Source organism: Salvia splendens, chromosome 3 (assembly GCF_004379255.2).
Source record: "Salvia splendens isolate huo1 chromosome 3, SspV2, whole genome shotgun sequence".
NCBI lineage: Eukaryota > Viridiplantae > Streptophyta > Magnoliopsida > Lamiales > Lamiaceae > Salvia > Salvia splendens.
Window position 1 is genome coordinate 4,111,537 of NC_056034.1, and position 18,659 is coordinate 4,130,195.

At 35.7% G+C, this 18,659-nt stretch overlaps 4 protein-coding genes across 5 annotated transcripts; 2 read left to right on the forward strand and 2 right to left on the reverse strand.

Moving 5' to 3' along the window:
- Nucleotides 1-4,101: 4,101 nt before the first annotated feature.
- On the reverse strand, nucleotides 4,102-7,922 carry LOC121794448 (tubby-like F-box protein 3). Its single transcript, XM_042192611.1, has 5 exons — nucleotides 6,853-7,922; nucleotides 5,889-5,976; nucleotides 5,621-5,750; nucleotides 5,363-5,542; nucleotides 4,102-4,831 (listed from the first exon to the last, which is right to left on the reverse strand). The coding sequence occupies exons 1-5, from the start codon at nucleotides 7,192-7,194 to the stop codon at nucleotides 4,354-4,356; spliced, it is 1,218 nt and encodes a 405-aa protein (XP_042048545.1). The 5' UTR covers nucleotides 7,195-7,922; the 3' UTR covers nucleotides 4,102-4,353.
- Nucleotides 7,923-10,308: 2,386 nt separating this feature from the next.
- LOC121794450 (sodium/hydrogen exchanger 2-like) lies at nucleotides 10,309-15,332 on the forward strand. Of its 2 annotated transcripts, none has more exons than XM_042192613.1 (15): nucleotides 10,309-10,463; nucleotides 11,004-11,210; nucleotides 11,322-11,440; nucleotides 11,577-11,674; nucleotides 12,165-12,224; nucleotides 12,691-12,737; nucleotides 12,871-13,065; nucleotides 13,449-13,495; nucleotides 13,577-13,643; nucleotides 13,755-13,855; nucleotides 13,932-14,033; nucleotides 14,169-14,307; nucleotides 14,378-14,440; nucleotides 14,524-14,607; nucleotides 14,700-15,332. In XM_042192613.1, exons 2-15 carry the CDS (start codon nucleotides 11,028-11,030, stop codon nucleotides 15,030-15,032), a joined length of 1,638 nt encoding a protein of 545 aa, XP_042048547.1. In that variant the 5' UTR covers nucleotides 10,309-10,463; nucleotides 11,004-11,027; the 3' UTR covers nucleotides 15,033-15,332. The 2 variants fall into 2 exon arrangements, with proteins under 2 accessions (XP_042048547.1, XP_042048546.1); XM_042192612.1 differs by having other exon boundaries at nucleotides 11,007-11,210.
- Nucleotides 15,333-16,352: 1,020 nt separating this feature from the next.
- LOC121793778 (protein NETWORKED 3A-like) lies at nucleotides 16,353-17,324 on the forward strand. The gene is made up of 2 exons (XM_042191810.1): nucleotides 16,353-16,599; nucleotides 16,697-17,324. The coding sequence occupies exons 1-2, from the start codon at nucleotides 16,494-16,496 to the stop codon at nucleotides 17,230-17,232; spliced, it is 642 nt and encodes a 213-aa protein (XP_042047744.1). The 5' UTR covers nucleotides 16,353-16,493; the 3' UTR covers nucleotides 17,233-17,324.
- A 666-nt stretch (nucleotides 17,325-17,990) lies between these two features.
- Nucleotides 17,991-18,374, reverse strand: LOC121795655 (classical arabinogalactan protein 26-like). The gene has a single exon (XM_042194204.1). It carries the CDS (start codon nucleotides 18,372-18,374, stop codon nucleotides 17,991-17,993), a length of 384 nt encoding a protein of 127 aa, XP_042050138.1.
- Nucleotides 18,375-18,659: the final 285 nt, after the last annotated feature.

The following is an 18,659-nucleotide window of genomic DNA, read 5'->3' on the forward strand; positions in this document are numbered from 1 at the left end:
AGATAGTAACACATGTGGTATGCATTTCCGTTGACGGTGAAGTCGATCGCCGGTGCTACACCATTCAAAACATCATTGAAGAGTAGTGAAGAATAGAACACGTTCAAGTCATTGTTGGATCCGGCAATACCAAAATATGCATGCCAAATCCATAGCCGGTATTCGGCGACCGCTTCAAGGAAAAGTGTTGGGCCGTCGCTTTTGTGGACGCTTAAGAGTTACTCCCTCCAAGCAGTCAGACAATTCTTCCACCTCCAATGCATGCAGTCAATGCTGCCAAGCATACCGGGAAAACCATGGACTACTTCGTGAAGAAGAAGCAACCGTTGGCAATCATCGGTGGTGGGTGCTCGAAGGAATTCCTCACCGAAAGCTGAACGAACGCCGTCGCAAAAATTTTCAAGGCAAAGGATTCCAGTTGACTCACCGACATGCAAATACTCGTCCAAGAGGTCAGCCGTTTGCCCAGTAGCAAGTTGTCGGATGGCACACGTACACTTCTGCAACGCCGAGAGACTTTGCCGACCGATTGCGTCTGTAATTGTTTGAAAGTATTCAACACGGGCGGATAATGTGTTGACAATACGCATAAACAAGCATTTTGACATGCAAAAACGGCACCGAAAGTAATCTTCCGGAAACCGCGGCTGGTCGAAAAAATAGTCGGCAACGAGCCTTTCGTTGGCTCCCTCCCGGTCACGATGGATGTAGCGGCGAGTTGATCTAGTTAGTCGAGGAGGGGTGGGGGTATTCGCGGTGACATAGGCTTCATAGGCGGCACGATATTGTTCATAGTATTCTTGTTGTTCACGCTCCGCTTCTGCAATGAGATTGGTGAAATCCATTTGAGAGGGTTTGAGTGAGAGAGGAAGATGTAGATAAGTTGTATGAAAAAATATGAATGAGAGATGAATGGGAGATGATTTGATGTGAAAAATGGATGATAAATATGTGTATTTATAGATGATTTTGGGAATAAAAAAATAAAAACAAAAAACAAAAAATTCCAGAAAAACGGTAAAAAGGCGGCCATATTTTTGGAAATCTGATTTTTTTTAATTTTTGGTATTATTTTCGATTTTTTAAAAAATAAAAATAAAAAATGAATTTCCAACGGAAATGCCGTTGGCCAATCAGAACGCGTCATGTCAGCTGCTCGCTGGCACGGACGTGCTCGATGCATCGAGCAGCGCCGCGCCGCTGGCATGAACGGACGGACGGGTGTCCACTCACCGCTGCGGATGCTCTAAGGCATGTTATCTTTGGAGTCTGTTTTTGCTACATGTATTGTTTCTCACTAGTTATGGGCCTACTCAAATGGGGAACATATCAGTTATACTATTATTAACTCCACAGTATTCAGATATTAATATATAGGTATTTGATCAAAACAAGTATTGGCTTAAACCAAGAAATGCAGACGGTTTTCTGTCCATTGGATTAGCCAATCTAATCTTAAGATTATTTTAATTAACGGCTAGATTTATTGGGTAGATATTAATATTTTAATTACTTATAATCATAAAAGGTTAATTATGTAAATTGCATTATGTCGTTAGTTATAGTATTTCCTATAATTTTGCTCCTTCATCTCTCCACTAACCGTTCTTCAGCGTAGGTTATCAGCCCATAATTTCATCTCCGTCAATTATTCGTTGAATTTTGATACGCTGTTCCATTTAATGTCGTTCTGCTAAGTGTTAACATTTTAAGATATGCTAAAATTCTCTATCGATTTAGTTATTGTGCTGTAGTCTTATTCCCTGTTAACATTTGAGTTCCATTCCAAAATCTCGATACTACGTATTTCAGTTTAAATTTATGTCTTCCATCCATTATTTGAATTTGTGGTTCTTGTTTCTCGGTCGAATATATACAGTGAGTTATTACAATATACTTCAGTTATTCATCTCATTTTTATTGTATGTGGGCATTTTTTATTTAGACGTATGAATTTAAGTATCTGAAATTTCATTGATATTGTTTAATGTTTTGATAATAAGATTTGCTGGTTTATGTTATGATATAGACATCCGGGAATGGATTCTGAAACGCCATCTACTTCGCATGTAGATAATCAGTCACCCGTAGATGACATTGTTGAGAATACAGGTTTTCATTTAAAACATCCTTCGATGACTTATACTTATAATTTTTTTTACTCTTGCTTATGTATCAATATTAGTAACGATGTAAGTTTTAATTAGTTGGCGTGTGGCTATGACATTTTAGTGGAGGTTGTTTGTATACAATTGGTATCAACGTTTTTATGATATGCTTATATTTGTGTTTAGTATGACCCATATTTGTATAGGATAGTAGTATAACTTTTATGAAGCGATTTCATCCTATTATGACCTATAAGAATACTACTTCCAGTAGATGGAATATTGTTTTTAATTTATTATTTTTTTGATAGTGGTATCACTTATGAAGCGATTTCATCCTATTATTACCTATAAGCATACTACTTCTAGTAGATGGAATATTGTATTTAATTTAATTTTTTTTGGGGTCTTTTCTGATTTTGAATTTTTTCAGATTAAATATACCAGAATGCCCAATAGAACTTAAACCATTTGTTGGTCGTAGCTTCCCTACATTGGACAACGCAATTGAGTTTTATGAGAACTATGGGCGACGTGTCGGATTTGATACAAGGAAGAACGGGTCAAAGAAGGTTGATGATATCACCATATGGTTTTACATGGTGTGTAACAGAGAGGGTGAACAGAAGTTTAACGATCAACAACCCAAACGACGACGCAAATCCAAAAAATGTGGATGTAATGCTTCTGTTGCTTTCAAATTTGATTCAGATCGTGGTTACGTAATTCAACACTTTAACGAAGAACACAACCATCCCATGGTTGCGGTACAACACCACAAGTTCATGAGGCTAAATCGTCAACTTGAACCAATTCATCAAAAATTTATTTCAGATTGTGCTGGTGCTAATATCGGGCCATCTCTAACTTTCAAGTTGCTGACTGAATTGATGGGCAGTTATGAGTCTGTTGGGTGTACTGTGTTGGACATTCGCAACTATACACGGGATATCAGAAGATACGCTGAAGGATGTGACGCCCAAATGATAATAGATGAGTTGAAGAAGTAGAAGGAAAAGTGTGATGCCTTCACGTACGAGTATGAAGTTGATTCCCGGAGTCGTTTGATTCATTTGTTTTGGTGTGATCCTATTGCCAAGATGAATTTCTTGCAATTTGGTGACATCGTTTCGTTCGATACTACGTACTCAACTAACAGGTAAAGTTTTTTTTATTAAAATTGATGCATGTATCTGTTATGCTACTACTTTGGTTTATTATGACATATTATTTGATATATCAAAAACAAGTATGCCCGATGGACGAGGCAGCTTGTCAGGGTCACCTCTTTATACTAAGCTTCCCCTCCCGATAGTGTGTGACGATTCAAGCTCCATCTTCTCACTTAGTAAAAAGAGGTGACCCTGACAAGCTCCATCTGCCTCCAAAATTATAGGAAATACTATAACTAACGACATAATGCAATTTACATAATTAACCTTTTAAGATTATAAGTAATTAAAATATTAATATCTACCCAATAAATCTAGCCGTTAATTAAAATAATCTTAAGATTAGATTGGCTAATCCAATGGACAGAAAACCGTCTGCATTTCTAGGTTTAAGACAATACTTGTTTTGATAAAATACATATATATATATATATATAGGGATGTATTCATTTCCTTTTTGCATATTTCCTCCTTTTTCCTTCTTGATCTCAGCCCCACGATTTTGTCATCCGACGGTTAGATTGATGCCACGTGTCATTTAATAATGCAGATTTTCAGTTGAATAATGCACACCGACTAATAATGCACCATTATAGCGTAATAATGCAGATTTTCAGTTGAATAATGCACACCGACTAATAATGCATCATTATAGTGTAATAATGCAGATCATCTGGACCGTTGATGAATGAGATCTAACGGCCCATATTAAGAAGAATAAAGGATCAAATGAATGAATAGGAGAATAACGCTCCCATATATATATATATATATATATATATATATATATATATATATATATATATAGGATTGTATATATATTTAAAAGAAATAAACTCAATATCAACATATGAATTATCAGCTGTTGCTACAAAGTAACAAGATCGGCTCATTTCCTATAAATTCAAATTGATGATGCTCAAATTCAAATTCATGCAAAAAAAGAAACATTTTTTTTTCTGTTTTCTGTTTCTTCTGCTAAATTAAGGAACAATTCAGATATGTTTTTCACTGTGATCAGATTCACACACGCTTTGTTATGTCCAAAGACTAGGGAACTCACACCTGGTTCATCATTCACACGCAATCTTGGTGTCAAAGCTGCTGAGGCAGATGGCAAACGCCTGGAAAGCAGATATTGGGTACTGATAGTCCATGGTGAAGATGTCCTTCCCGACCTTCCCGAATTGGAGGACAACGTTCTCCTGCTGCTGCTCTTGCCCTCCAGCTCCATTCTCAAGGGATGCAACGAGCTGGAAGTTCTTCACTGAGGCGACAGTGACACGCCCGTTAAAGTTGAGGCACCAGCATTGGAGTTGGTCATGCCATCTAGGAGTCTTGTTTTTTAATACTAGCATTTTGTCTTTGGGTGTTGATAGGGGTCCAGATTGGAAGCTATCCGAGCGCATCGATTTTGACCTAAAAAATGGGAGAGAGGGAAACGAATCGAAGTTTCCTGGTATGAATGCCGTTTGTGTTGGAGCACTACCTCCTGTCTCGATTGCAGCAAAAGGGATAGCATCCATGACACACTGCATCCGCCTTGGTCCCCTATATGATGAAGTTATGTGAATTAGCAACAAGAGAACATTATATTACAGTCACGGCATGTTTTAGGCACAATAACACCCAACACAATTTATCCAAGCACAAACACGACCAGAAACAAGATTATGTTAAATAATAGTAGTACAATAATAAATATTATACACATTGAGGCACCGTATTATGTAACAAGAGAACTATAAAAGCCTGTAATAAATGTAAAACACAAAAATAATTCATACAAATTTGAGGAAATGCAATCTCTATATCGTTCCAATAAAATTGCTAAATAAAATGATAACTTGGTGTCCCAATCGTTTGAACAATGATATTGGCAGACTCAATACGTTTGGCACTAATCCATTATACTGTACTGAGTCAAGAAATGACAACCCTAACTATAGTGGTACCAGAGATTCAACAAAGGTAAATCAAATTTGGAAGCATTACCAATAACACAATTATGATCAATCCAAAGTACTAATTTTAGTTATAACTCTAATATGACAATTCTAACTGAGGGGTTTTAGTTCTCACCTCGAACCTAAAACATTCAACTCGTAAGCAATGTGGGCCACTGGAAAGTTGCCAGCAGGGATCCTAGGAGCAATTTGTCTCATTCCTACTAACCTCGTTGAACGAGATTTAGTAACTTTAGCTCCAGCATTTGGGGGCTGAGCATCAAAGACTGTGAACTTGGTTCCCAAAAAATTAGACCTGTCATGACCGGAACAAGATGAAAGCTTAGTCTTTTAAAGCTTTGAAATAAAAAATACCCTAGTCCAAAAGATTCACCTCAACTTCCCGATGTAGTTGCTGCTGGTCTTAGATATGTCTCCAGCATTCAGAGATATTACGTAGTCAGTGTAAGTTGGCCGTCGACATCTTCGAGCAGCAAGAAGAAACTTCCCATTATCATTAGAAGCTGTAGCAAGATGAAGACATGAATATAAATACGACTTAAAGATAAATAACTCTAGACTGAAGTAGGTTAGTATTATTATCAATAAACAATGGTGGGCAGGAAAAAAGAGGGGCGGGGAAATCAATGTAAGCAGTTTACCTTGACTATAGTTAAGGTACAGGAGATATGTTTGAGAGCTTCGATTCCGCTTAATGAAACACTGAATTAGGGTGTTTCTTGGACCAGGCTGCGAGGGAAGAACAGCAAAAAAAATATTTCAGCACTCACTTAAGAGAGGAGTTCAGGGTTAACAAGGATCCAGGCTACCAAAACAGGCGAAATAGAGACAGTTTTGATTAAAATCAAGTACCATAAGATTTTCTCAAAAAGCTATAATGCCAATACATACAAAAAAATTCAAATATATGTAAACTCTCATTACAGAAGGTCAGCTCGATTAGTTATCTTTTGATTTCAACATTAGCAACCATCAGCTACATCTGGACTCTGGATTTCTTTTAATTTGTGAATATTAGAAATAAGAAAATGGCATTCACTTTCCATCAGAATGGGCTAAATTGAACAATTTTGTTGTATAAAACATTTGGAAGACAGAGAGATACAGAGAGGGGGTTAGATACATTATATTCCGTAAGACTTTCTTTTTAAAATTGATGGGCACTTTGTCATCCATACAAATTTCAAATATGGCAATGATTTTATTAGCAGCATTTCAAATGAAACAAGGGAGTCGACATGGATTTTGATTTTGAATGAGGACTAAGCAGTGATCCTAAATCCCAACAAGTTTTACAAAACCACTGACCTTCCTTCCTCATTTCGAATATATTTCACTTCTCGAACATCTAATTTTTAAACTAATCAGCTAGTGCATCTCCAAAGAGTATGTCATGATTCAAGATTGGCATTTATAAACTATACCAAAGATTCAAAAAAAATTAAAGGTTTTGAGCAATGTTATGAGATTACGCTTTGAAGGGAACTAAAGAGAGAGCTCTAAAATGTTTACAGGCTGTAAACATCACATAAATGGGAATGGAAGACAAATAAAACATTAATTCACACCACATGAAAAAAGGACATGAAGCATCCAAACACAAACCTGCTTCACAGAAATAGGAAAGGTAATCTTTCCAGACACTTCCAAGTTTCTAACAATCTCCTTCATGTTATCCCTCCAGCTTCTACACACACCAGCACAAGCAACAACATTCTGCCTCGAGGGCCAATCACAATCTGATTCCTCAATACGCATAAGCACATCCCTCAAGAGCTCTGGTGGCATATTCGCCCAGCAGCTCTGCCTCAGAGCATCCACAGCAGTCACCATAGACTCCTCGACTACCCGGTGAGACCTAGACCTCCCAAACCTCCCTTCAAACCCCTTCCTAGATATGCTCCCAAATTCACCCTTCATATCCTGAAGTATACTCTTGAATGACATAATTGACAAAAAATGATGTATCAACTCAAGAAACTGATTCTCTCTCCTGCTTCAGCAATCAGTTAATACCAAATCTCATAACCCTGTGAGGCTAACGCCTAAAATTCCCAACTTTTGATGAAAAGTATCATCAAAACCCACCAAAATTACTCCAGGAATGCTGTAGTTAACAAAGATGCCTGGCCCCATAAAACATGCTAAAAAAGTATTTCTACTAAAACCCCGACAAAATCAATCTTTATAGCAAATCAAAAATATTCCAACAACGGCAACTAGTAACAAGAAATTTCGGCACACAATAACCAAACTCGATCTTCAAATCGAGACAAAATTAGGTTCGGCACAAGACAAAAAACCAAAATTTACATATGAAAGTAAATGCAAAACAAGCCCAAATCACAAAAATATCAGCATTTAGGCGTGGAATCCTCTGACGAGCAAGAGCCACACAGATCTGTACAGAAACTATTCCTCCAAAAACTCAATCTTATTCTACATGGCTTATTCAAGATAAATAATTACAAAAGGGGGGGTTCACGCAAGAAGGAAACGGTTACAGGAGACCCATTTGATGCTTAATTAGAGCTTGATGAAGAGTTTATGAAGAAGATTGGAGTGGAAGTGAAGATCAGAGAGATTAGGGTTGGTGAGTGTGTGCGAGTGTGTGTTATGTGAATTTTGTGAACCCCTTTTTGATACTATGGGTTTCTCCGCACAAATGATTATGATTATGATTATGATTATGATTATGTTTATGTTTATGTCGACTACACTCCGATACTCCATTTCAACTATTACACATAAAGATAGAAACAAAATTAATGCACAATATATAACGTTAAAAAAAATAGAAAGAAAATTTATTGAAATATCTTTACCTAAAATACAAATAGACTATTTTTATACAACGTACTGAAATGGAAAAAATAGTAACACGTGCATAATTTTTTATGGGCCGCAAATAATATTTAATAAAACTATTTTTTATAATAATAATAATATATTTTATGTGCATGTACAGGGATAGTTTTATACTCCCCGTCCCACAATAATTGTCACTCTTTTCTATTTCAGTATGTCCCACAATAATTATCACACTTCATTTTTATCTCAAATGCTAAGTAGATCACATATTCCACTAACTCACTTTACTCACATTTTATTATAAAATCAATATAAAAAAAGTGGATCTCACATTCCACTGACTTTTCCAACTAATTTTTTTTACATTTCTTAAAATTCGTACTCACAATAAGAGTGACAATTATTGTGGAACGGAGGGAGTAACAAACTGTTGTTTGGAGGGTCGAAAATTCATATGCGTGTCTTTTTACTAAGAAAAGAAATTGAGGTCATGTGTATTATTGAGCGATGTCGATGTAGTATCTAATAAGAAGAAAATTTTATTAGAAATGAAATAGTTTTATGTAAGATCATTTGACAAGTTGAGATTTATCAATGGGCTAAAATTTAAACCGAAATATTATTAAATAACTATCATATTAACACGTAATTGAAATCAAAATATTAGTCAAACATCTGTCAAATAATATTAGAAGTATTCAAATAATAGCTAATTACATGTTGTTAACTAAAAATCAATCTTAATCACGCGATTTCAAAATCGGACTGCTGCAAGTGGCAAACATGTAGTTCGCGTTTTGCATGAGTTATTTTGTCAATACAATATTAATAATTATCTCAACGTTTTCGCACACATTATATATACATTATTTTGCATACCATAATCACGTTATATGAAATTTGATTTTTTTAAAAAAACTCGAACACGATAGTAAAAGAATAATCGGTGATATATTTACAATTTGCATCTATATATACGAAGTTTTTTTTGTTAATTAAGGCAGGCATGCATCGAAGAGATGTGAATGCAAATGAAGCGTTTCATTTATAAAAAAAATTGAGTATAATGGATTTTGGGAATGCCGACATCAGACCCACTTATTGATTTAAAGTGGTGAGTGAGTTATTGGATGAATATGTTTCAATTGGATGTACAGTAATGGATGTCAGAAATTATGATCGTGATATGAAAATGTACATTGAAGGTGATGAAATTTATAGGGTGCCTTGTTGAAATAGCATGTAATTTTAGGGGTTTGCATTCTGATTTCGGTTCGGTTTTTCGCCCTAACCGAACCCGAAGAACCGAATTTCGCCTAAAATTAAAACGAACCGACACCGAAAACCGAACTTAAAAACCCGAACAAAACCGAAAAACCGAAATTATATAAAAACTAAAAAATCGAAAAACCTTAAACCGAAAACCGGTGACGGCTGGAGGGGCGACCGGCGACGGAGGACGATGGAGTTGGTGGAGGGATTTAGGGTTAGAGGGAGAGGAGAGCCGAGAGCGGCGGATCTGATTCAGAATTCAGAAACGTGAGTTTCCAATTAGGGTTTTTACTTTTAGTTATAATTAAATAATAGTAACATATATATAATAAAATAAATAATTAAATAAATTCGGTTATTCGGTTTTTTTCTTCGCCCGAACCGAACCGAAAAACCGAAATAACCCAATCAAATTTCAAAATTTCGGTTTGGTTTGGTTCGGATATTCGATTTCCGGTTTTTTTTTTGCTCACCCCTATGTAGTTTCATAGGCGGTACACAAGCCAATTATTTAATTGCAATATTTTAGTTACAAACTGAAATTATTTTTGAAATATTCCCACTTCAATCCAAAATTGCGACAATATTTCATCTGTTCCAATATTTTGAGACATCTTTAATAAATTTTTAATTTTTAAAACAAAACTGTTTAATCTATCTTTGACCATTAGGTAAGGATATAGAGTACTAATATAAGGCTTCTGCATAAATATCTTTCTCGTATATTTTAAATGCATATTTTTAATCCGTGAAACTCGGTCAAATTTTATTTATTATTCTTAAAATACTGTTATTATAATAATTATTTATTGTTAATTCAGTTTTTAATGGAAATCTTATTTGAGTTTTTTTAGGAGATTTGTTCGTTTATGGATTTGTTCTACTCATCAACACCCTTCCAAAAATGTACTACTAATATAAACATAATATATGTTCGTTTATTTCGTTATTTATAATAATTTTATAGAAAAACCGGGTAGCTGATTATACTATTGTGGTTCAAAATCAACTGATATTTTGCTTTAACTGGAGTTCTTCGCCAACTCACTCTTACACCTTAAGAAACATCACGAATTCAATTGAAAACTTTTTATCCTGTTAAGACTTCAAGTTTTAGGCAATTCTCGGTAGAGGTAATTCTTTTTTCTATTTTTTTGTGGGGGGTTGCTTTTGATAAAATTGACACGTTTTTATAGAATCATCCTTGCGAAGTTTTATGTATTTTGCTTAGGTTTTTTTTTTTTAATTCTGAACCGATTTTTGGGGGTAAAATCGTGGTTGATTCCAATGTTTTCCATGAGTAATCATTTTTGTATTTTATTTTTGTAATTTGTAGCTGCACGTGTCTGCAGATTTTAAGTATTTTTTTATGCCTGCAGATTTTAAGTTAAATTGGATTTTGTTGAGATTTTCTGCTTTTAGAAACTATTAATACAAGCTTAGTTTATTTTTTTAGCCTTTTTATTTCGAATAACGCATAATGCACGTGAAACTTATTCTATGAATTTTCCATGGTTTTTGTGTTTCTGACTTTACTAGGTGGATTGAATTTGAATTTATATTTATAGGTTGTATTAGCATATTTTTGTTGGGTGGTAAAGATCGTGAGTGAGTAGTTCTGCATTCTGCAGTTTTATGTGTCTCTAAATTGGTGTATAATTTTTTTTCTGAAGCAGGAAGCTCAAAAGGGAAAAACTATGGGTGTTGGTTTAGGTTCTGTGTCGAGGGCCATTTTAGGGAAATTGGCCTCTAGTGATCCTGATGAGGTTTCAGTTAGTTCCATTATGCTCTTCGTCACGCTCCTCTGTATCTGCGTTGTGCTCGGCCATCTACTCGAAGAAAATCGGTGGATTAATGAGTCTGTTAATGCACTTTTCATTGTGAGTTACACTCATTTGAATTTGGAGAATAATTGCCTTGTTTATATATTTTTTTAATTACTTGGTGTAGTTATGCTGTCTTTAGAGATTAAATAGATTGTTTGATTGCAGGGTTTGGGTACTGGAACCATTCTGTTGCTTGCTACTAAAGGAGTGAGCTCGCGGATCTTGGAATTCAACGAGGAGCTCTTTTTCATATACCTCTTACCGCCTATCATATTTAATGCTGGGTAAGCTCTTGGTCAAACCTCAAGAGTTTTTTTATCAATGAATATGATTGTTTACTTTATGAGTTAAAAAGTCAAACCTTGGATGATCCAGATGTTCAGAGTGTTTAGTAATAGTGACATTTTATGTTTTTACCAGGTTCCAGGTGAAAAAGAAGCAATTTTTCAGGAATTTCATGACCATTACTTTGTTTGGAGCTGTTGGGACGATGATATCCTTCTGCATCATCTCATTCGGTACTTGATTCACTTTGAACTAACGGATTAGGACTAAGCTGAATTAAATTCTGTTAATGTTCCAATTATCTTACAACCTATAAGAGTATACAATTCCGCAAGATCTTCATTTTCAAGAGCCGAGTACGCATCAATCATCATAATGATAATTTTCACCATGTGTAGGATCTCATCTAGTATTGCTACTTAAGGTGTTTTCCCAAGAACAGGCGCTCTTTATGCAGTTTTAATGGTTTAGTTGACTTTTTGAGTATAAATATGACTAGATCTCATCCAACTTTGCACGTATTACCTTAGACATTACAGGATTGCATGGCCTAATTTTTGTTCTACCCAACTCAGTAACTGTAAATAGTAGCACTTCAGTATAAATAGAAAGTTTGTTTCATATGCATTACAGCCTCTCTTTGTCTATTACATTTAATCGAGCTATTTGTTATTGTATCTCATCTATGGTGTCTGATGTGGCATAACTCTTTTACTGTATCAGGTGCTAAAATACTTTTCGACCAATTGAATTTGGGCTATTTGGAACTTCAGGACTATCTTGGTGAGCTATATCCTCTCTTCTTTACTTTTGTCTAGTATTTTACTGTCCACCGTCCTTGTGTTACAAATACTTTTTTGATATTCCAAAATACCATCATCTGTTTCTCTTCCATTTAGTTATCCCCTTGAATGCCAAAATCACAGAATACCAGATTGTTACTAATTCTAATTATCTGTCTTTAATGCTAATGGTTACTTGCTACTGAATCACTGATCAATATGATAAGTTGGACTTGAAACCTTTCAGTTATTTATGCAGTTTCACTTTTTATGCTAATTTCCTCAAAAGGTCTGCAAGTTTCTGCGGCAGACTGGTTTCCATGTTGTTACTGATTTCGTACATGTCCTATAGTTTTTCAATTGTGTAATTCGTTGTTGTCTGCATATTGTATTTGTGTTGTGTTGTAACTTGCAAAGCACAGGCTTGAGTCTCGACAGCTAATAATTTACATACATCATTTGTGCAGCTATTGGAGCAATCTTTTCAGCTACGGATTCTGTATGCACACTGCAGGTATTGACACACAACTTATTGTGGTTCCTCTTCCAGAAAGTGGAAGGAACACTTCCTGTCAACAATAAGGATAGCAGACCTAGCCTCCTAGGAATTAATGACTGACATTTTTTGTGTGTGTGGTGACTGGCAGGTTCTTAATCAGGATGAGACGCCATTTCTCCACAGTCTAGTTTTTGGGGAAGGCGTGGTCAATGATGCCACGTCTGTGGTGTTATTTAACGCAATTCAGAAATTTGACCTCTCAGAGATTAATTCCACAATGGCCTTTACATTTGTCGGAAACTTCTTCTATTTGTTCATAACTAGTACGCTGCTTGGTGTCTTGGTGAGTTTTGATCTGATTCGTTCATCATGATTAATCTCTCTGTAATAAAACTCTTCGTTTTTCATTCATCAAAATTTGTCACTTAAATATTGTTAAGGCTTCAATTGAAAAATAGGCACTGGTATGACGTAGAAATTCATTTTATCTGTGAACTTCCATTTGGTTACGACTTAGCTTTTTCCATACATCAATGCATTGGATAAGAAGTTTCTAAGCATCACTTGTTCTGGAAAAGCATAAATATTATACTACTTCACTTTCTGAGGCAAAAGTTGTTTTTAAGCATCCTTGGTCTGGGTTTCTTTCATGACAGTCATTGTTTTTTCTTTACCAAGATCTCAATTTTTCTATCCATTTGGATTTTCTAACTGTTTAAATTTCAGATGGGATTGCTGAGTGCTTTTATTATTAGAAAGTTGTACTTTGGAAGGTATGTAATTCAAGCCAATTCAAAATTAGATATGTCTGGTTTCATGTGCAAATTGCTGAAGATATTTGTTCCAAATTTCAGGCATTCAACGGATCGTGAAGTTGCTTTAATGATTCTCATGGCTTACTTATCCTATATAATGGCCGAGGTAGCCTTTTCTCATTATTCCATTTCTATGCCTCGTGCAGTGATGTTTTTCTATCAGACAATTCATTAGTTTCTTTGATTGCTAATCATATGATCCACTTCCATCTTGCAGCTCTTTGATATGAGTGGGATCCTGACAGTGTTCTTCTGTGGAATTGTTATGTCGCACTATACCTGGCATAACGTTACAGAAAGTTCTAGAGTTACGACCAAGTAAGCAACTCTTTAGGAAACTTTCCACGCTGCTCTCAGTCTCAGAACACCGTCTTATGTACCAGCTTCTTTGCAGGCATGCTTTTGCAACTTTGTCCTTCATTGCAGAGACATTTATCTTCCTCTACGTTGGTATGGATGCATTGGATCTTGAAAAATGGAAATTCGCAAGCAGCAGGTATCCCATTTAGACAGCTAAAGAAGTAAACCATGTTATAGTAGTAGTATTACTTAATTTAAAAAATTGAAGTGATTGTTTCAATCTTCCATCTATGGCCATGTTTGACATCATTCGTTCTAAAAACGTTTGCAGCCCTATAAAATCTGTTGGAGCTAGTGCAGCTTTATTTGGTTTAGTTGTTGTTGGGAGAGCGGCTTTTATCTTTCCGCTGTCCTTTCTATTCAACTTTACGAAGAAATCTGAGAGCAGCAAACTCAACCTCAAGCAGCAGGTGAGCTTCTTGAAGAGCTTACAAAATTTGTTCTGTTGCAATAAACGTATACTGATGATGACTTACACAGGTCACAATTTGGTGGGCTGGTCTAATGAGAGGCGCTGTTTCGATGGCGTTAGCTTATAATCAGGTAAAAGGAAAGAATAGTAGTATTGAATATTTTATGTTTCAATGGTGTAGCACTCGTGCTGAACTTGTTGATACAATTTGCAGTTTGCCAAATCTGGCCATACTAAGCAGCCGGGGAACGCGATCATGATCACCTGTACCATAACTGTGGTCCTCTTCACTACTGTGGCAAGACACTAATTCTCCTCTCAAACGAACATCGATTGTTTTCTAGGTCATATTTTTCTGTCATCCGTATCTCATTTTTTTTGTTCTTTTAGGTGTTCGGATTGTTGACAAAGCATTTTGTGAGGTTTATGTTTCCTCCGTCGGACCACATTAACGATGCCGATCTTTCGGAACCTTCAAGCCCGACGTCGGCTCTGTCATTGCCCCTTCTGAGCAATGGGGAAGGATCGGAAGTGAATGGAGAGAAGAGGAACATTCAACGTCCGTGTAGTTTGCAGATGCTTCTGAGTGCTCCAACCAACACTGTCCACTATTACTGGAGAAAATTCGATGACTCGTTCATGCGGCCGGTGTTTGGTGGTCGGGGATTTGCAGAGTTCGTGCCGGGCACACCAAGAGAAGACAGTGACAACCAATTGGTATGAGATGAGATGCTGAAACAACTGAAGACCATCCTTGTGTATAGTTGTTAACATCTAACTCGTTGGGGAGAAAGATTTACTGGATATGAGCTGATATTATTTAATACTCCATGTATTATGTTTAATGTGAAGTCGTTAAATGTTACATTAGGTAGATTCTTTATAGTGATTATTGAGAGTGGATATCTATATAGAATCTGCCTATTTTGTATATATCTGTAACGGCTTTTGTAGATATAAATTCTCATTCACTATACTTGGATTCGTATAAAAGAAATATACTGTTCCTATGCTCAAGGTAAATTATGAGGAATTTCGTGTCACCTTAGATATCGTTTTCATGAAGTTTCGGAGTTTGTATTTTTGACAAAAGATAAATTATAAATATTGACTCAAAAAAGTACTAGTACTATTCATTTTCATGGGATATTTCTGCTCTATCAAATCCAATTCATTACAACATTATACATTGACCCAAAGTTTAATGTTTTTTTGTTTGGTTGCTCCAAGTTTGTTGTAACGACCTGGCGTCATATATGCCCATGGATCTAACACAGTTGTTTTTAGAGTATTTTATCATTACTCATAACCTTACACGTAAAAAAAGAAAAGAAAAGTATTTTGTTAGTATGGGTATCAATTTTGCACCAATATTTACTCACTAAAACCATTCTTTGTCTATGCCCATGCACTGATGATTATTCTGGGTGACTTAGGTCGATTGGAAAGATTTTCTTAGAAAATCTTATTTTCGGTATGGAAAACTTACCCAATCAGTACTACAAATCCACTAATTTTTGTGTTTTTGTACAAAACAACACTAAATATGGGTGTGTACTATAGCCTATGCAAAAATTTCGTGAGACGTATAGTATTAAAAAATCATGTAAACTTTGAGTTTGGTGTAAAGTAAAATTATTTTTTGTTATGAAATATGCTTAAAAATGAGTTGAAGTTTAGTGTAAATGTTTGAAAATTACCTAATGACAACGGGGTAATTTCGAATGCCCTTGAATGAACAATTGTATGACTTGAATATGGATTGAAATCTTAGGAATCAATATCATAATAATTTAAAGGTAAAATTAAATGAGATGTTCTTTAATGTTTAGACAAAAAACAATCGAGTCAATTGAGTATAGAATAATAAAATACTACATTCGACTAAAAAAATTACTATAAATCATTCTTTTTACGAACACAATACACATACTTTTGCACGCACTAACAAATGTATGATATAAAAAAAGTATGGTGGCGCCGAATTTGAATTGTAGATACATAAAACATAATCATTAACAATGACGCTCCTCATCACTTGTATAAAGTTAAGTACTAATTCAGAGCTCCATGCAACTCATTTTCAAGTAATAGGAGCAAGTATCTGAAATTATATCTATAATCAATTATGTATATGTGATTTGATTTGATTTGTTTTTTATGCAAGTTTGATTTGATACAAGGATGTTGGAGGGAGGAGACAAGTTGAGATCATCACAGTGGTGGTGGCTAAACATAAACAACAAGGCTCGTTCCAATCGATCCCTATCGCTCAATTCAATTCTTGCAGGTACTTCAAATCAATTATTATTACTCACATATAGTTATTTTTGTAGTGATATTCAACTCATAAAGGTTTTTAATAAACTGAGCGATTTGGTTGACAGAGCTAGAAGAGAAGACTAGTTCAACGCGGAATCTCATCGAGCAAGATGTAGAGTCATTTTCACAACGTGCGGAGGCGTATTACAACATGAGGCCTAAGCTAATCAGCATGGTTCATGATTTCCACCGAATGCATACTTCATTAGCTGAGAGTTATGATCAACTCATCAAGTTTGAAATTGGGAGTCACCTTTTAACATCTTCTTTCGGTTCACTTTATGTGGCTAAAAACCAACTGAGGAAGTCGGTGAGCTTGCAAGAAAATGTGCTGCATAGCTACTCCAATGGCTGTAAGTTGGTTGAGTTTGACGAGCCTGAAGTTGATGATCCGGAGAAACAAGGAGGAGAAGAAAATGAGTCGAGTGATTGTGAATGGAAGAGGTTGAAGGAAGAGTTGGAGAAACTTCGAAAACAAAATAAGGTTCAAAGGGAGGAACTGATGCAGAAGGATGAAGACAAGAGAGATGTTATTAGACAGCTGAGTTTGGCCATGGATTTGTTGATGGAAGAGAATTTGATTTTGGAAAAGTGTCTCTAACAATTTTTCTAGTATCATCTTTGGGATAATCTAGTACTAGTACCTCACTGGCCTGATGATACATACATACATACCTATTCATATTCATCGAATTCTTAATTTTCTTTCGTGTTTCAGTCTCTAAGTAATTTGGATTTTTGAAGGAAATATATGATATTATGATGTGTGCAGTGATGTGATACTAAAAAGAAATTGTTCCAACATGGGGTACAACGGAGAATCTATACTTTCATTTGTATGTACTTTGATTTAGAGTACAAAGGGCCTTTTACAATATATTCTCTCTTTACAAAATTCTAATTATTTTATCTGATTGGGATAAAATAACTAAAACAAAAGGAAGCAAATTATATGTTTTTTCCAACTTCCAAATTTTTTTGATGGTTTTAGCTTTCTACTCTTCCTAAAGAATATGAGTTCTTTAATGGGGAGAATTATTTCCCAGCAAGAAGAATCTTAGCTCATGGCACTTTAGTTCCCTGAATCATGATTTAATCTGTGGTTGTGAAACAAGTGTGTGTGTCACTATGTATGTGCGTGTGTGAGAGAGAAAGAGAGAGAGAGAATGAAAAACACACTTTTCCTTGAAGGCCATTATTGCAATACCAGAATTAGTTACATGTTCCACACCACACTTTTCCAACAGACTTACCTCAAATATATCTACTAGTATAATATATAGTACTCCACTAAACATGAACACAACAAATTCATTCACATTCTACGCAATGCAGAAAGCAAGTAAATGGCAAACAACACTAAGCTGAAAGCTGCAGAAGAGCAAATGTCAGCAAAGCAGAAAGCACGAGTGAGGTGAAGCATCCCCGGCCAGTTAGCGGCCCGAGAGAGGAAGAATCCGGCAAGAATCCAGACGGCGCAACGGCCAGAACTGGAGATTGAGCTGCCATTGCATCATCATCAGGCTTTGGAGGGCTGGGAGTTGAGGGAATTATGGGGAGAGATGATTCAGTTGGAGAGAGCTGAGGTGTGGGGAAAAGAGGAGAGATGTCAGGAGTTAATGAAGGTGAGAGAGGAAGAGAAGAGGGCGCAGCAGCAATGGTGGAGGCACTGCTGTCTGAAGCTAAGAATGTTAGAGAGATTGTTGTAAGAAGAATCATGAATGCTGATATGGATTGAGCCATCAATACTCTTTTCACAAGAGAGGAATTTTTTTTTATAAAGATATAGATGCAGCCTTCTTTTTTGTGAGGAGTGAATGGTGTATGTATAAGGGATTGGGGGTGAAGTGTGAGATGAGAGGGGTGGGGCATGTAAGTGGTGCATCTTGTGAAATGCATTGAATGCATTATTTTAACATCTATGGTCCATCCATTCATATTTCAAACTACTCATTTTTTTATTGTTTTCAGTGTCAATTTTAGTTAGTAGACTTTTTTATGTAAAGGCATATTTGAGTTAAGGGACAT

Bases quoted from the DNA above. Each gene is read 5' to 3' on its own strand.
- LOC121794448 (XM_042192611.1), bottom strand. From the start codon at position 7,194: ATGTCATTCAAGAGTATACTTCAGGATATGAAGGGTGAATTTGGGAGC. The intron at 5,543-5,620 runs GTGAATCTTTTG...CGGTCATGACAG, and splicing joins AACTACATCGGGAAGTTGAG to GTCTAATTTTTTGGGAACCA. The intron at 4,832-5,362 runs GTGAGAACTAAA...TTCATCATATAG, and splicing joins TTGAATGTTTTAGGTTCGAG to GGGACCAAGGCGGATGCAGT.
- LOC121794450 (XM_042192613.1), top strand. From the start codon at position 11,028: ATGGGTGTTGGTTTAGGTTCTGTGTCGAGGGCCATTTTAGGGAAATTG. The intron at 13,066-13,448 runs GTGAGTTTTGAT...TTTAAATTTCAG, and splicing joins GTACGCTGCTTGGTGTCTTG to ATGGGATTGCTGAGTGCTTT. The intron at 14,608-14,699 runs GCAAGACACTAA...TTGTTCTTTTAG, and splicing joins TGGTCCTCTTCACTACTGTG to GTGTTCGGATTGTTGACAAA.
- LOC121793778 (XM_042191810.1), top strand. From the start codon at position 16,494: ATGTTGGAGGGAGGAGACAAGTTGAGATCATCACAGTGGTGGTGGCTA. The intron at 16,600-16,696 runs GTACTTCAAATC...TTTGGTTGACAG, and splicing joins GCTCAATTCAATTCTTGCAG to AGCTAGAAGAGAAGACTAGT.
- LOC121795655 (XM_042194204.1), bottom strand. From the start codon at position 18,374: ATGGCTCAATCCATATCAGCATTCATGATTCTTCTTACAACAATCTCT.